At 37.7% G+C, this 14,502-nt stretch overlaps 1 protein-coding gene across 2 annotated transcripts in view; it reads right to left on the bottom strand.

Annotated features, from left to right (window-relative positions):
• The window catches only part of pan3 (poly(A) specific ribonuclease subunit PAN3), a 173,633-nt gene that overhangs the window by 23,798 nt on the left and 135,333 nt on the right, over positions 1-14,502 (bottom strand). For both annotated transcript variants that reach the window (XM_043692011.1, XM_043692013.1), the window contains exon 14: positions 7,641-7,780. In XM_043692011.1, coding sequence (XP_043547946.1) covers positions 7,641-7,780 — 140 coding nt within the window. The remainder of the gene's footprint in view (positions 1-7,640; positions 7,781-14,502) is intronic.

Here is a 14,502-nt window from a genome sequence, read left to right as displayed (position 1 = left end):
GTCTCATTCTGAAGTTTTCTTTTGCCAATTTGTTCAGATGCTTGCCTAGTTGCATCTTACAGTGGCTATGTTCAGCTTACTGACCAACCAAATTGGCCACCACCCACGTGTCCTCTCTTTTGCTTCTCAGACCTGTGCTTTGGATCACAGGTCACCCATTAGCACACTCTGCTGTTCAACATATGTCAGCACATGCTGCTGCTGATTCCCATAGCCTTCTTGTTCTGCACTGACTTCCTTTGTAGCTTAAAACATGGAACTTGGAAACTATCTTTGGGTTCAGGTTGTTAACAGGGTTATAGGAATTTAGATGAAGGCAGAGAAAGTGCAGAGATAAGATGAGAAAGAGGGTTAATGTGGATGGGAGCAAGGAAGAGACTGAGACATGGAAGTAAGGAATGATAAGGGAAAGGGATCCAAAGCTGATCCAGGAAAAGGCAGAATAAATAAACAAAAGAATGGAGCAGGAGGAATTGGGATGAGGTATAGAGTAGGATGCAGGGGATGTGGAAGTGGTAAGCCCTGGTAAAGGAGGCAGCAGAAATGAGGGGCTGGAGATAGGGAAGAAAAGGGAACTCTGCGTGCAATGTAGTGACAGACATCAGGCAAGACTAGGATGTTGAGTGAGTGCTCAATTGTGACCTAAGACTCCTAATTGGCTTACATCCTTCACTGGATCACCTTTTGAGTTGTAGCATGGCAAGTGCTGACTTTTCACCAAGCCTTTGGTAAAGTAAAGGAATTAGCAATACTAAAATGACAAGCAATTTACAAAATAATTCTATCCTACAAAAGAAAACAGTGAATGCAAGAAAAATAAGCTTTTATCATAATATTCTCTCATGCATCTTAAATGTAATTGCTGGGTCAAATTAACTGAGCAGCAAATACAGTACACTGGATTGAAAGAGGTACAAGGAAATCACTGTTTTACCACATCCCTCCACCCAGCCATGACTCAGTTCTCAGCAGATTGGACATTCTTTTGCCCTTTTGACATCTATCATTTACATGTTACATCTCTATTACTTTCACTAACATTCATGCTCCCTTTGTAGTTTGCTCTGGACACACTCTCAGTATGTTGCACGTTCTCCTCCATTCCCTTGGACTACAGCATAAAAAGCACTATTTTCAGCTCCTTTCAGATTTGAAGAAATTATATTGGACTTGAAACATGAAGTCAGTTTCTCTCTTCCACAGATGTTGCTAGACTTGCTAAGTTTCTCCAGCACTTTCTGATTCACCCGATAATGCTTACCTAGTGTAGAATAGTGGAGGGCAGGAGGCTATATGCTCCACTGAATGACAACTGTTACTCTTTCAGACTTGAGGGGCTGAATTACCTACTCCTGGCCAGAGTTCTTCTGCTCTTTCAAAATATATTGCAATAACCTTCTCTTTCCCCAAATTCTGACACTATTTTTCTCCTTCAAGCATTTATTCAATTTTATTCTAAAAGGTATTACTGAATCAGTATCAGGCAGTATATCCTAAATCTTAACCATTCCTTACATAAAATCTTTCCCCATGTCTATTTTCTTTTACTTAACAGATTAAATTTAGGCCCACTGGTCAATGATCCTTCAGTCATTGGAAACAGTTTCTCCTTAATCACTCTTCCAAATGACTTCCTTCATCTTTCTCTGCTCAGAGATAACCCCAGCTTCTCCAGTCTATCCATTTAACTATATTATTAGCCAAGACCCCTCACTCATAGTAAATTTCTTCTGTACCATCTTCAAAGTCTTCATACTATTCCTCAAGCATGGTGCTCAGAAATGGATAAAATAATCTTGCTGAAAGTGAACTGGATGTAGCACAATTTAAAAAGCTGTTATCAGCTAAGATGCTGCTGTTTGGATCTGCTAGTTATAAATTTAATCTCCTCCCACTAAATGTAATTTCCAATTGTTGCAAATGTAAAAGTTTTCCTTCGAACAGTGTGCAACCTAGTGCTAGATATTTATTTAAAATGTAAGCTATAACATTGCACTATTAAGAAAGGATTACATTTTATGATGAAATTTTGTTAAGAATGCAAACTGAATATACATTACAGTAAAATATGAAATTAAGCATTTTATGCCTTAAATCTACATGATAATAGATCATCTCGGAATTGATTTTAAAAAGGCATTCACAAAAGCCAAAAAAGAAATACGCGGAACAGCCAAAACTTTATTCTGTCAACTGTTGATTTTCCACATAACACAAGAAACTAACAGTACATTCAGATTGGTTTCAGTTATAGGATAGTTAAAGGAGAAAAGCATAACAGCAACTAGATAACGAACAAGACATCTCATCAGACTGCAACATAGTCAATTAATTCATTTTTATTTTAAGGATTTTACATTCAATCAACTGATATCTTTATGCACTCATTTATCCAAAGAAAAGATACAAAATTAAAATAAGTTGATATTATAAGGAAAAAAATGAGATTTTACAATAGATTGCTGTTCCAATAAATCATGGGTACTTATGAATTTAGAAAGACTTAGAATTAAATCGCTTTTTGCAACAACCAAATATCTCAAAGCAATTAACAACCAATGAAATCTTTTTGAAACTCAGTCAGTGTTGTTATATATAAATTAGACATAAGTAGGTTCAGTCAAACCTAATAATACTACTTTGTTTGGATGAAATTCACCCATTATATACGAAATAGAAATGCGTGCCTATGTGTATTCTATTTGACAGCAGAGATCATGAAAGAAAGTGCAAAATAATCATTTGGATTTTTTTAAAAAACATGCTTGACAGGTACTGAAATTGTTGCAAGATGGAACAACCAAACATGAGAATCACAGCTCTCTAATACATTCACACTTAACAGCTTAAATATATACTAAAAAGAAGTGTTGCCATAAATCAAAAAGCAAAGTCTTTTGAGGAAAGGTGGCAAAATTAAAATCAGCCTCCAAACCACAGATGGTGCATTCATCCAAAAAGAACTAGGGTTGATCAGCTTCAATCAGAGCTTCAATCTCTCAAAATTAAAACAAGAATGACAAGAAAACTATGAAGGAATCAAATAACATTGCGCAATGATATTAAAAAAATCAAAGGAAAAAGTGAAGTGAAGAAAAACAAACAACTTACTTCAAATTTTGAACGCATGAGAGAATATTAACTGCTGAAACAAATTAAATATGATTTATTATACAAGCCAAGGGGCTCGATAATAGGAGATGTCATAAAATGGCACAGGGAGCCAAAGTGGAATGTGATGTTCTCCCTGCCACCAGGAGATATTTTCAGAGCGGAACCAAGTGGAGCAATAAACTAGAGGCTATTTTAATGGCAATAGGAGGGGCCACTTGCCTTGTGTACACACAGCCCTATAAGCCAAGGTGTCCTACCAGCAGGTTACATAGTCATAGAGGTTTGCAACACAGAAAACTGCACCTTGGCCCACTGAGTCTGTGCCAGTCAAAAGAAAATACCCAACTATTCTAACCCAATTTTCCAGCATTTGGTCATAGCCTTGTATGCCTAGGCATTGCACGCAAACATCTAAATACTTTGATGTCATGGGGATTTCTGCCCCTCTCACCCTTGCAGGTAGTGAATTTGAGGTTCCCACACTGAGTTAAAAAAAAATTCTTCGCATGCATTCTAAACCTCCTGCCCATACCTGGTCATTGATTCCTCTAGTATGGGGTAAGTTGTTTTCCTGTCTATCCCATCTATGCTCCTCAGTTTTATCCACCTCAATCATGTCCTCCCTTAATCTCAGTTACATACGACTTAGAAGCAGAAGTAGGCCACTCAGCCTCTTAAGCCTGTTCCATAATTCAAGACCATGGCTGACTTGATTGCAACTTCAACTCCACATACCCCTGATAATTCTTCAGTCCCTTGCTTATTAATAATCTACTACTGCCTTAAAAATGAACTAGAGGGCATAGGCTTAGTGTAAGAGGGGAAAGATCTGAGAGACCTAAGGGGCAATGTTTTCATGCATAGGGTGGTATGTGTATGGAATGAGCTGCCAGAGGATGTGGTGGAGGCTGGTACAATTGCAACATTTAAGAGGCATTTGGATGGGTATGAATAGGAAGGGTTTGGAGGGATATGGACTGGGTGCTGGCAGGTGGGACTAGATTGGGTTGGGATACCTAGTCGGCATGAAGAAGTTGGACTGATGGGTCTGTCTCCATGCTGTACATCTCTATGACTCTGCTTCCACTGAGGAAGTGTTCCAAAGACACTTAAACCTATGCGACAAAATGCATTCCTTCACCTCAGCCATGAATCCTTTAGCTTGTGCCTTAATTCTGAATTTTTCCACGAGGAGACATTTTTTACACATACCATGTTAAAACCAATTAGGACCTTTCAAACAATTCACCTCTTACTTTTCTACACTCCAATGGGCAAGTCTCACCTGTCCAATTTTTCCCTAAAACACAACACCAGTATTGGTAGAGTAAACCTTCTCTGAACTGTTTCCAATATATTTACATCCCTACCGATTTGAGGGGACCAAAACTGCACATTGTACTCCAGATGTGATTTCACCAGTTAACTCACTTTGCAATAAACAATAACATTCTATTAGCTTTCTTATTTACTTGCTGTGCCTGCATATCAACCATTTGTGATCCATGTGCCAGGTCTCCAGACTCTCTGCATCTCAAAGATCAGCAATCTCTCACTACTTTAAAAAATCTGCTGCTCTTTTCTTCCTGCCAAATGGACAATTTCACACATTACACACAGTTGCAACATCTTTGCCCATTCCCTGAACTTGTTGACATCTCTTTGTAGGCTCCTTATGCCTCCTTCACAACTTACTATCCAACATATCTTTGTCTCATCAGCAAACTGAGCAACTATACCTTCAGTCCTTTCATTCAAATTAATATTAAAAGGTTGAAGCCCCAGCATTGATCTCTTTGGCACACCACTGGTCATTTCTTGCCAACCACAAAATGACCCATTTCTGCCTACCCCATATCCTGTCAGCTCGCCAATCTTCCATCTGTGCCAATGTGTTATTTCCTAAACCACAAACTTTTATTTTCCAGAACAATGTGTGATGTGGCACCTTATCAAATGTTATGAAATCCTAGCCTATCCAGGGTTTTCCTTATCTGCAGCATGTGTTACTTCCTCAAAGAACTCCAACTCCAATCAATTTGCTAAACATGATTAACTTCACAGAACCATGTTTGCTCTGTCTGATTGTCTTAAACTTTTTGAAGTGTCTACTATAACAACTTTAATAATAACTTCTAACATATTTACTATGACAGATGTTAAAGAAACTTGCCTGTGGTTTTCTGCTTTGTCTCCCCTCTCCGACACGGGTTATTTTATAATCTAACGAACATTCCCTGAATCTGGGAAAGCCAACTCATCATCTACCTTACTGGCTACTTTTTCCTACCAAATGGACAATTTCACATTTTCCCATTGCAGTCCATAAGGACCTGAAACTCGTTAGCCAGCAGCAACAACATTTTGCTCAATTCCACTTCCCTGGCAAATGGAAATTGAATTATTTTCCCCATCCTGATTTACAGCTATTTCTGAGATGTTGCATTTATGCTTTATTTTAAAAGACATTTGCAAAATACATTTTCAATTCATCTGCCATCTAATTTTCCATTAATTCTCCAGACTCTCTCTTGCTATATATGGAACCAACACTCACTTTGTTAATTATTTTGTACTTTAAATACCTATAGAAACTCAAATGCTTTTATACTTGTATATTTCTCAGACATTCTAATTTTTTATTTTTGTATTCTGTACAATCTTCTGATCTGGCATACACCTTTGTGCAATTATATGCTTTTTCTTTAAGTATGGTATTACCTTTAACTGAGTTAATTAACCACACAAATCCACCTCTTGGATGTTTTTTTCCTCATCGGAATGCATCTATTCTGTGCACGGTGAAATATGCCCTTAAACATCTGCTATTGTATCTCTTGATCCATTGCTTAATTACTAATTTACTTTAGCAAGTTGTGGTTTTGTGCAATTGTCCTGACTTAAATTTAAAATATTAGTCCTGAATTCACTCTTCTCTCCTTACAACAAATTACGACTATTGCCATGTAGGGCCATGTTCATTAATAGGTGATTAATTGATCTTATTTCTTTGCACAACATCAGGTGTAGTATACACGTTGCTTTCTGGTTGGTTCCAAAACATCCTGTGCTGATAAACTATCCAGAAAATACATTTTCAATTTCACACTGAGTCTGCTTTTGCCGTCTGGTTTTTCCAGTCTGTATCTAGATCGAAAGGCCCTATGATTATCATTGTATCTTTCTGCAAAGTTAACATTATTCCTTTCCAGAAGATTTGGAGGCTCCCACAGCAACAATTACCACCTGACAACGGCAATGCCACAACTAGAGAATGCAAAACTGCTGCAATTGCTGGAGCCTGAGAGGGCATGCCTTGACTAAATAAAACCTGCCTACAACGGCACCTCAGCACGGAATTGATTTCTGTAGTGTCAGTAGCAGATAACTCAACTGGTGGCCCTGCCAAGGCTACTGCGGCTCCAACTGGACTGATGAGATATTGTCCTCAATTGGACAGCAGTCCTAGGCTGCCACTGATAAAATGTTGACGAGCATCTTATCATCTATCCTGCTTTCAGTACCAACAGTGGGACTACCTCTAATAAGATTCTTGTCATAACATCAACAGAACTGGTGACAAGATGACCTGATTTCAAGTATAAAACCTAAAATGGAAAAATATTGTAGATTTCTTCAGTGGGATAAAGAATTTCCATTTTATTGAACGAAAAGGTATAGAATGGTTACTTTTGAACTAATTTGAACTAATTACATTAACTATGAAAGTTAATGAAAAATGATACTCAAAATAAAAAGCCAATCTAATAACATGAACATAAACTTACATATTAAACAAATTAATATTTTTAATTTTGTTATTAAAAACAAAATTGTAAGCCCTTTATGTAAAAGTCTATCTCAATTTTGAAAGCTGTTCTTTCTCCAGAGCACCATTCTTTTCTATAATCTGATAAGCATATTGCACCTCATCCTGGTAAAGGCAGGAGCCAATAAAAGACCTGAATTTACACAGTGCCTTTTATGACCTTTGAATTTCTCAAATTAATTCACAGTAAATTAAGTACTTTTGAAATTTCCTCACTATGGTAATGAGAAAATATAACAGTCAACTTCCATCTGCAAGCTTCCAAAAACAACAATACATTAATAGACGGCTAATCTGTTTTTGTGATTTTGGTTGAAGGAGAAATGTGCACCAGCACACTGGGAATAACTTCTATGCTCTAGTCAAACGCATACCATAGGATCAGATACATTCACTTAAAGAGGGAGATAGGGCTTTGGTCGAATGTCATATTTAAGATATGTCATGTCCAACAATGTAGCATTTTCTCGATACAACAATGAAATGTCAGTCTAGATTTTTTTGCCAAGTCTCGAGTGGAGTTTATAAACCCGCATGCTTCTCACTCAGTTCTACCGACTGAGCCATGCTGACAGGTGCTAACACAGGAAGAAAACATGCTGTTGGCAGAACATGTAACCGCAGCTTAGCACATTTCAATCAAAATAGATACTTTCAGATTATACTAATTAAAGAACAGCTTTGCAAAATAACTTACAGAATTAGATTTTTCAGATCTGAAGAATAATTGAGGGACACCAACTCCATAGCCTTTTGTAAATTTTCACGCTGAATTCCTGACACAGAGTTGCAAGCTAAGGCCAAAACCACTTTTCCTAGAGAGATCAGATCGGCTTGCTGGTGCAAGAAAACATAAATTGGGAATTGAAAGTACATCAAGATGATAAATGTTAGATTCACTTGAAAAACATTAGTTTATTTGTATGGTGTAAATAATTTTACCAGTCATAAATCTGACATGGGTTTTAACTCCATGTCTCAAACTTTTTTTTTTTACTAAGGACCAACTGAGTAACAAAAGGCTTCTTCCTGCATTCAAACTCACTGTTCGTAACAGGTTCTATGTGCTGCTGGGGCATCCTGCTATGGTTAACAATGATTCAAGAATGATCTATTTATATCTGAATACTGAATAGCTCTACTCTTGTAGTCATAGCATAGATCATGTATATTTCTGGTCAATGGACCACACCCTCCCCCCAGCATCCCAGGATGTTGTTGGTGAGGAATTTGACAATGCTATCAGCAATGAACGTCAAGGAGATAAATGTAGACTCGCTCATTGGTAATGCATTGGAATAGCTCTGAAGAAAGCTCATCAACCCGAAATGTTAACTCTGTCTCTGTGCATAAATACTGCCTAACGGCCTAAGTTTCTTCCACCATTTGTTTATGTTCTCGGTTTACAGCATCTTTTGCAGAATGTAACTCAGATTTACATCCAAAATCAATGTTCTCATTGGGAAGCAACTGAAAATTAAGGTACTAAATATACAATCAAAGCCACAAGACCCCTACCTCTGGTTTAATCTCATTTCCACCAATGGCATGTCAAACATGTTTAAACAGGTAATTTTTAAAAATGCACACAATCAATGGCTGCCTAAAAACCTTTGTTGGAATGGCATATTTCTTTTTATTTGGATGAAAGAGAAAATATTATGGATTACTGAAATCTAAAACCAAAATAGAAAATGCTTAAATAATTACGTATGGAGATGCTGCCAGGGCTAAGTACTTTCAATATTTTCAGTCCTCATTAATTGAAATTGCTTGTGCACACTTGGGATGTTTTAAAATGTCATAAAACATTGTTTGTAATTTTTGCCCATGTGTTTAAAATATAGGAAAACAGGCATTTGTGATCTTGATGAATAGGATAAGCATGCGTGTATTTTAAACTAATGGCATTTAATGAGTGAGATACAAAGAAAGAGGGTGATTAGTTAGCATGGATAAATTTAATGTCCAAACTGTGTGAAGAGAGGAAAAGAAAAATTGGATGTCAGTGGGGGGTTGGGGGAGAGCAGGGGCAGAAGAGATTGCGTGAGAAAGAGAGAAGACAAATTGAGTAGTTGTCATTGTGGTGAAAGGTGTATGAAGAAGACATCATCTATTTTTGTATCTGGAGTTCAAAATGGGACAGTTTTGAAAACATTAGAAAGACTTTTCGGCAGTGACCTAAACAAATGAGTTCTAAGGAACTATGTGATTTCAGTTGAGTGAATGGGAGAACCCTCTACTGTTAACGGATAAAATGTTTTTTTGATTGGGTTTATGACAGGGAGAGTAAAGCAATTGGTTTAGCTTTGATTCAGAACAGAAGATTCAAAGTTTTATTTCAGAACAATCGAGAGTTCAGTTCAACTGGAAGTACAGTTTCTCCAGGTAGCAGAAGCAAATCAGTTTAGGGAAACCAGTCAACTCAGCAGAAATGATTTCCAGTCTGTGAAGCTTCCAAAGACTGTCTGGATAGGCATCTTCAAGTTGTTGAAACTGAAATGGTTTAGGGCATGAGAATTGGGAGGCTCATGCCAGCAGACCGGGAAAGGAATCATAAAAAATGGTCTCAACATTCCAAGGGGAAGAAACTGAAAACTGCTAGTTAAGCAAACAAATAAATAGGAGTGATATTTCTCTGTGATTTAGTTACTGTAAGTGATGGGGTTGAAAAACAAGTTGAAACTTTAAGATTTTTATAACTGCCATATATTTGTTTGTTTGCTTGGCTCATGTAATTAATGATATAACATATGATCGAGACAAGTTTTATTATAGTACTGAACATGTAAACTTATAAACAGAAATAATCACAGAATGGCCAGATCACACAAGACCATTTGGCCCATTGTGCCTGCATTAGTTTTATTACTTGGTCTTAATCTCCTGCTTTTTCCCATTGCTATCCAAATAACAATTAATGCCCTCCTGAATGCCTCAACTGAACAAGCCTCCACCACATTTGCAAGCAGTGAATTCCATAGCCTAATAATAAGTTTTCCTTACATCACCCTATAAGTGCATACATTTTCATTCTTTCTCTTAGGCTACTTCCTACCTACGCTATCCAAAGCACTTCTGATTTTGAAAAGATCAAAATTTCTTTCAAACCCCTTCTCTCCGAGTATAGTACCAACATCTTCAATCTATACTCATAATTGAAGAAGTTTCTCATTCTTGGAACTATTATTCTAAATTGTTTCTGGACACACTCCAGTGCATTCACATTTTTCCTATAATGTGATGCCCTGACCTGTACATAATAGTCCAGCTGAGGTATAACAAGTATCCTCTACAAGTTCAACATCATCTACTTGCTCTTATACTCTATCCCTCTATTAATAAAGCCAAAAACATCATATGCTTAGTTAATTGCTCGTTCCACCTGCCCTGTCGCCTTCAATGATCTGTGCTCATATACATTAAAGACTCTCTGCTCCCGTATGCCCTTTAGAACTGTACCCCTTTTGAATGTTCTTCTAACCAAAGTGCATCACGTCATCATTACTACTTAGTTGGCTGAAATACGATCACACTTAATAGCCAGATAATATGTAAATACAGCAACATCATGAAAGTAGTGTTGGATGTTATTTTTACAAAATTATGGACAAAGTTGAGTAACTGTCATCACTTCCTTAGTACACATTACTGATTGATTTGTGCATCATTATAAATGAAGCACAACACCTGGCCTTCTACCTGTGCTTCAATCCAAATCTCATAATACCAGTCAAATTTGGAGATGAGGGGCTGGGATCATTATGATATACATGTACCTTTCAACTGTTCTGCAATCAAGGCCTGAAGCTATTATATACTTTTTCAAGCATTAACGTTTGGCACCATGAGGACTTTTGTCTGTATGGATTGATTTTGAACTCAAGCAAATTTAATAGAACCCAGGATATTAATCCCCACACCACCAAATTTCTCGATCCTCAATCGTTCAATCTTGAATTGCATTTTTTTTAAAAAGTGTATATTAATTATATGTAAATACCTAGATAATATTAAGCATAATCTATTTATTGTTAGGAGTATTACATTTTTTATTACCTTTAATTCATTCATGGCATGTAGGCATGCTCTTCTGGTCAGTATTTATTAATAGTACCTAAAAGGCTGTGAAGATGGTGATTAGCCATTTTCTTGAACTTCTGTGTATGTGTGTAGTCCCAAAGCACTGTTCAATAAGGTGTTTCAGGATTTTAAAACAATTGATGAAGAAAAGTGATAAGTTCAAACTCAGAACAATATGCTACTGGAAGGGAAATTTGCAGTCTGAAGTATTCCCATGCACCAGTTGGCCTTGCCTATCTAAATAATGGATGCTGCGTGATTGGGAGATGTTGTCAACACAGTATCTTGACAAGTTGCTGCAGAGTATTTTATAGATTGCAGACTGTGTGTGGTGTGGATGAATAAAGTGAACATTTATGATGACGCATGGAGTGTTATTTGTCCTACATTATGGTAATCCTTTCCGAGTGTGGCTGGAGCTGGGTTTAGGAGAAAGTGGGGAGTGCACACCCATCCACCTCATCTACTACATCTGTTGCTCTCGATGTGGTCTCCTCTATACTGAGGAGACAGGACGCCATTTTGCAGCACGTTTCAGGGAACATCTCTGGGACACACGCAGATCTGCCCCCACCATAATGCTCAACTCCCTTTTCTGGGAAAAATCCATTTAACTCAGCATTGAATAACTTAAATGACGCAGCATTCACTTCAAGAGATTTCCACATACTAATGACCATGAGAAAAACAGAATTCTCATCACCATCTTAAAAAGACCTCTTGTTCTTCAACTGTGTCCCCTAGTTCTCGCCTCCTCAAAAAATGAAGCATCCTCCCAATATCCACTCTATCAAGATTCCTCAATCTCTTATAAATTTCTTCTAAACTCTGGTGGATATACACTAGTTCACCTAATTGGTTCAACCTTTCTCCACAAAGTAAGCCAAACACCTCAGGATTTATTTGGATAAATCTTCTCTGAACTACTTAGAAGGCATTTTTTTGTAAAATAGAGATTAAAAACACACACAGTACTCTAGATATGGGATCATTATGATCCTATACAGTTGCATTAAAACTTCCTGTTATATTCCATTATCCTGCAATGGACATTAACACTCCATCCTAATTACGTGACGTATCTGCAAACAAACATTTTTTGATTGATATACCCAGGACACCAAACGCCTTCTATGCCACCAACTGAGTTCTGCAATCTCTTTCTATTTAAATAAAATGCTGTTTTGCTATTTTTCCTGCCAGAACAGACAAAGTCACATTTACCCACGTTAAAATCCATCTGCTAAATTTGTGTATTCGCTTAACCTTTGTAGATTCTAACATGCCTTGACAACTCAATATTCCTGCCGAGCTTGGTGTCATTGACAAATTCAGTATCCATGCATTCGGTTCTTCCATTCACGTTACAGATACAGGCAATAAATAGCCCAGCACTGATTAGCTTATTTGACTGACATTCCAAGTAAGGAATGAAGAAAGCAGCACTTGAGTTTCTGCCAATTCTGGATTTGTGGCACAGTTGTAGCACTGCTGCCTCACAGCACCAGGAATGCAGTTTTGATCCCGCCCTTGGGCAATTGTCTGTGGAGTTTGCAATTCTTTTCTTGTCTGCATGGGTTTACTCTGGGTGTTTTTGTTTTCTCTCACATTCCAAAGGTGTGCAAGTTAGACGGACTGGCCATGCTAAATTGCCAATAGTGTCCAGGGGTGCACAGGCTAGATGGAATAGCCATGCAAAATGCAAGGTTAAAGGGATAAGGTCGGGGCATGGGTCTGGGTGGAATGCTCTTCAGAAAGTCAGTGTGAACTCAATGGGCTGAATGGCCTTCTATTCAACCAGTGCACCCATAAATGTATCACCTTTATCAGGTCCCCTCTCAACCTTCAATGCTCCAAAGATAGCAACCCTAGCCTATTCAAATGTTCCATCATAGTTCATATCCTCCAGTTTCGATGACATTCTAGCAAATCTTCTCTGCACCTTTTCTAGTACAATCATATCCGTCCTGCATGTGGTGACCAGAATTGTGTGTAATATGCCAATTGTGGCCTAAACAGTGTTTTATAAAATTCCAGCATAACCTCCTTGCTCTCATGTTCTATGTCTTGCTAATAAAGGCAAGTATGCTATATGCTTTCTTAACCATCTTATCTAATATGCCCTGCTCCCTTCAAGAAGCTGTGAATATGCACACCAACTTCAGAACTTTCTCAGGTACTACCATTCATAGTATAATATCTTGCCTTGCTAGCCTTCCCCAAGTTTCCCAGAATATTCCCCAAGGTGGAATTCCATTTGACATTGCTTTGTCTACCTGAGCAATCTGTTGATATTCTCTTACATTTATGGCTAGCCTTCTCACTGCTTTCCACTCTGCCAATTTTTGTATCAACCACAAAACTCTTGATTATATCCCCTATATTTAAAATGATATCATCAGAGTACACCAAAATCAGCAAAGGCCCCAGCACCAAGGCCATGGAACTCCATGAAAAAGAAAGAAAGACTTCTAATCTCTACATCCTCTGTGCCATCACCCTTTGCTTCCTGCCCCTTAGCCAACTGGGAATTACCACTTACTTTCTTGACCAATCATGAGCGACCTTATCAAAAGCCTTGTTAAAATCCACAAGGCCAAGTCAAATGCATTACTCTCATCGATACCGGTTATCTGCTTAAAATATTTGATCAAATTTATCAAACACCACTTCCCTTAACAAATCCATGCTGATATCCCTGACAAATTCATGCCTCTCCGACAGCAGATATAGTCTGTCCCTCAAAATTCTTTCTGGTAACTTCCCCCACCACGGAGGTTAGCCTGAGTGACCTGTAATTTGTTGATCTACACCTTACTCTCTTGGTTAAAAATGGGACAATGTTATTAGTCATTTAGCATCTGACTTATGACCAGAGGATTTGAAAATTTCTGCCAGAGCCCCAGTTGTCTCAACAGCCTGAGAGACACCTCATCCAGGCTTCTAGATTTACATACTTTTAAGGCTGATAAACTCTCACCCCTCTATCTATGCTAATTTCTTCTAATACGTCCACAGTACTCCAACCTGATGTCTGTACTACACCAGCCTTTCCATGTGAAGACTAACACAGAATAACCTTACTGTGCCCACATCTTCCAGACGCTAACATTTTCCATAGCAATTACCTTGCTCTTTAGATAATTTTCAAATAAAACAAGTTTTAAATTTTCTTTTATTCTGCACTCTTTGCACTTCCAATATTATTTTAAAGTTACCTCCTGCACTTTATTTACTCCAATAAGCTCTCTTACATATTTAGACCAACTTTTCTTAATTCTAGTTTTCATCTTCCTTCTCTGCTGTTGCTCCCAACTCTTTATCTTTCTGAAAACATATTTGACATGTAGTCTCACTGTTTCTTCCTTGAGTACCTCCCACTGGTGTGACAGTTTTATCTTCAAGTAGCTGCTCTTGGGACACCTTGTATCTCATTTTAGAAAAGTTTGCCTTTTGAGTTTAGAACTTTTATTCCT

This window comes from Chiloscyllium plagiosum, chromosome 6 (assembly GCF_004010195.1).
Source record: "Chiloscyllium plagiosum isolate BGI_BamShark_2017 chromosome 6, ASM401019v2, whole genome shotgun sequence".
In the NCBI taxonomy this organism is placed as follows: Eukaryota; Metazoa; Chordata; class Chondrichthyes; order Orectolobiformes; family Hemiscylliidae; genus Chiloscyllium; species Chiloscyllium plagiosum.
Note: the sequence above shows the minus strand (reverse complement) of the source record. Positions and strands in the feature narration are given on the sequence as shown.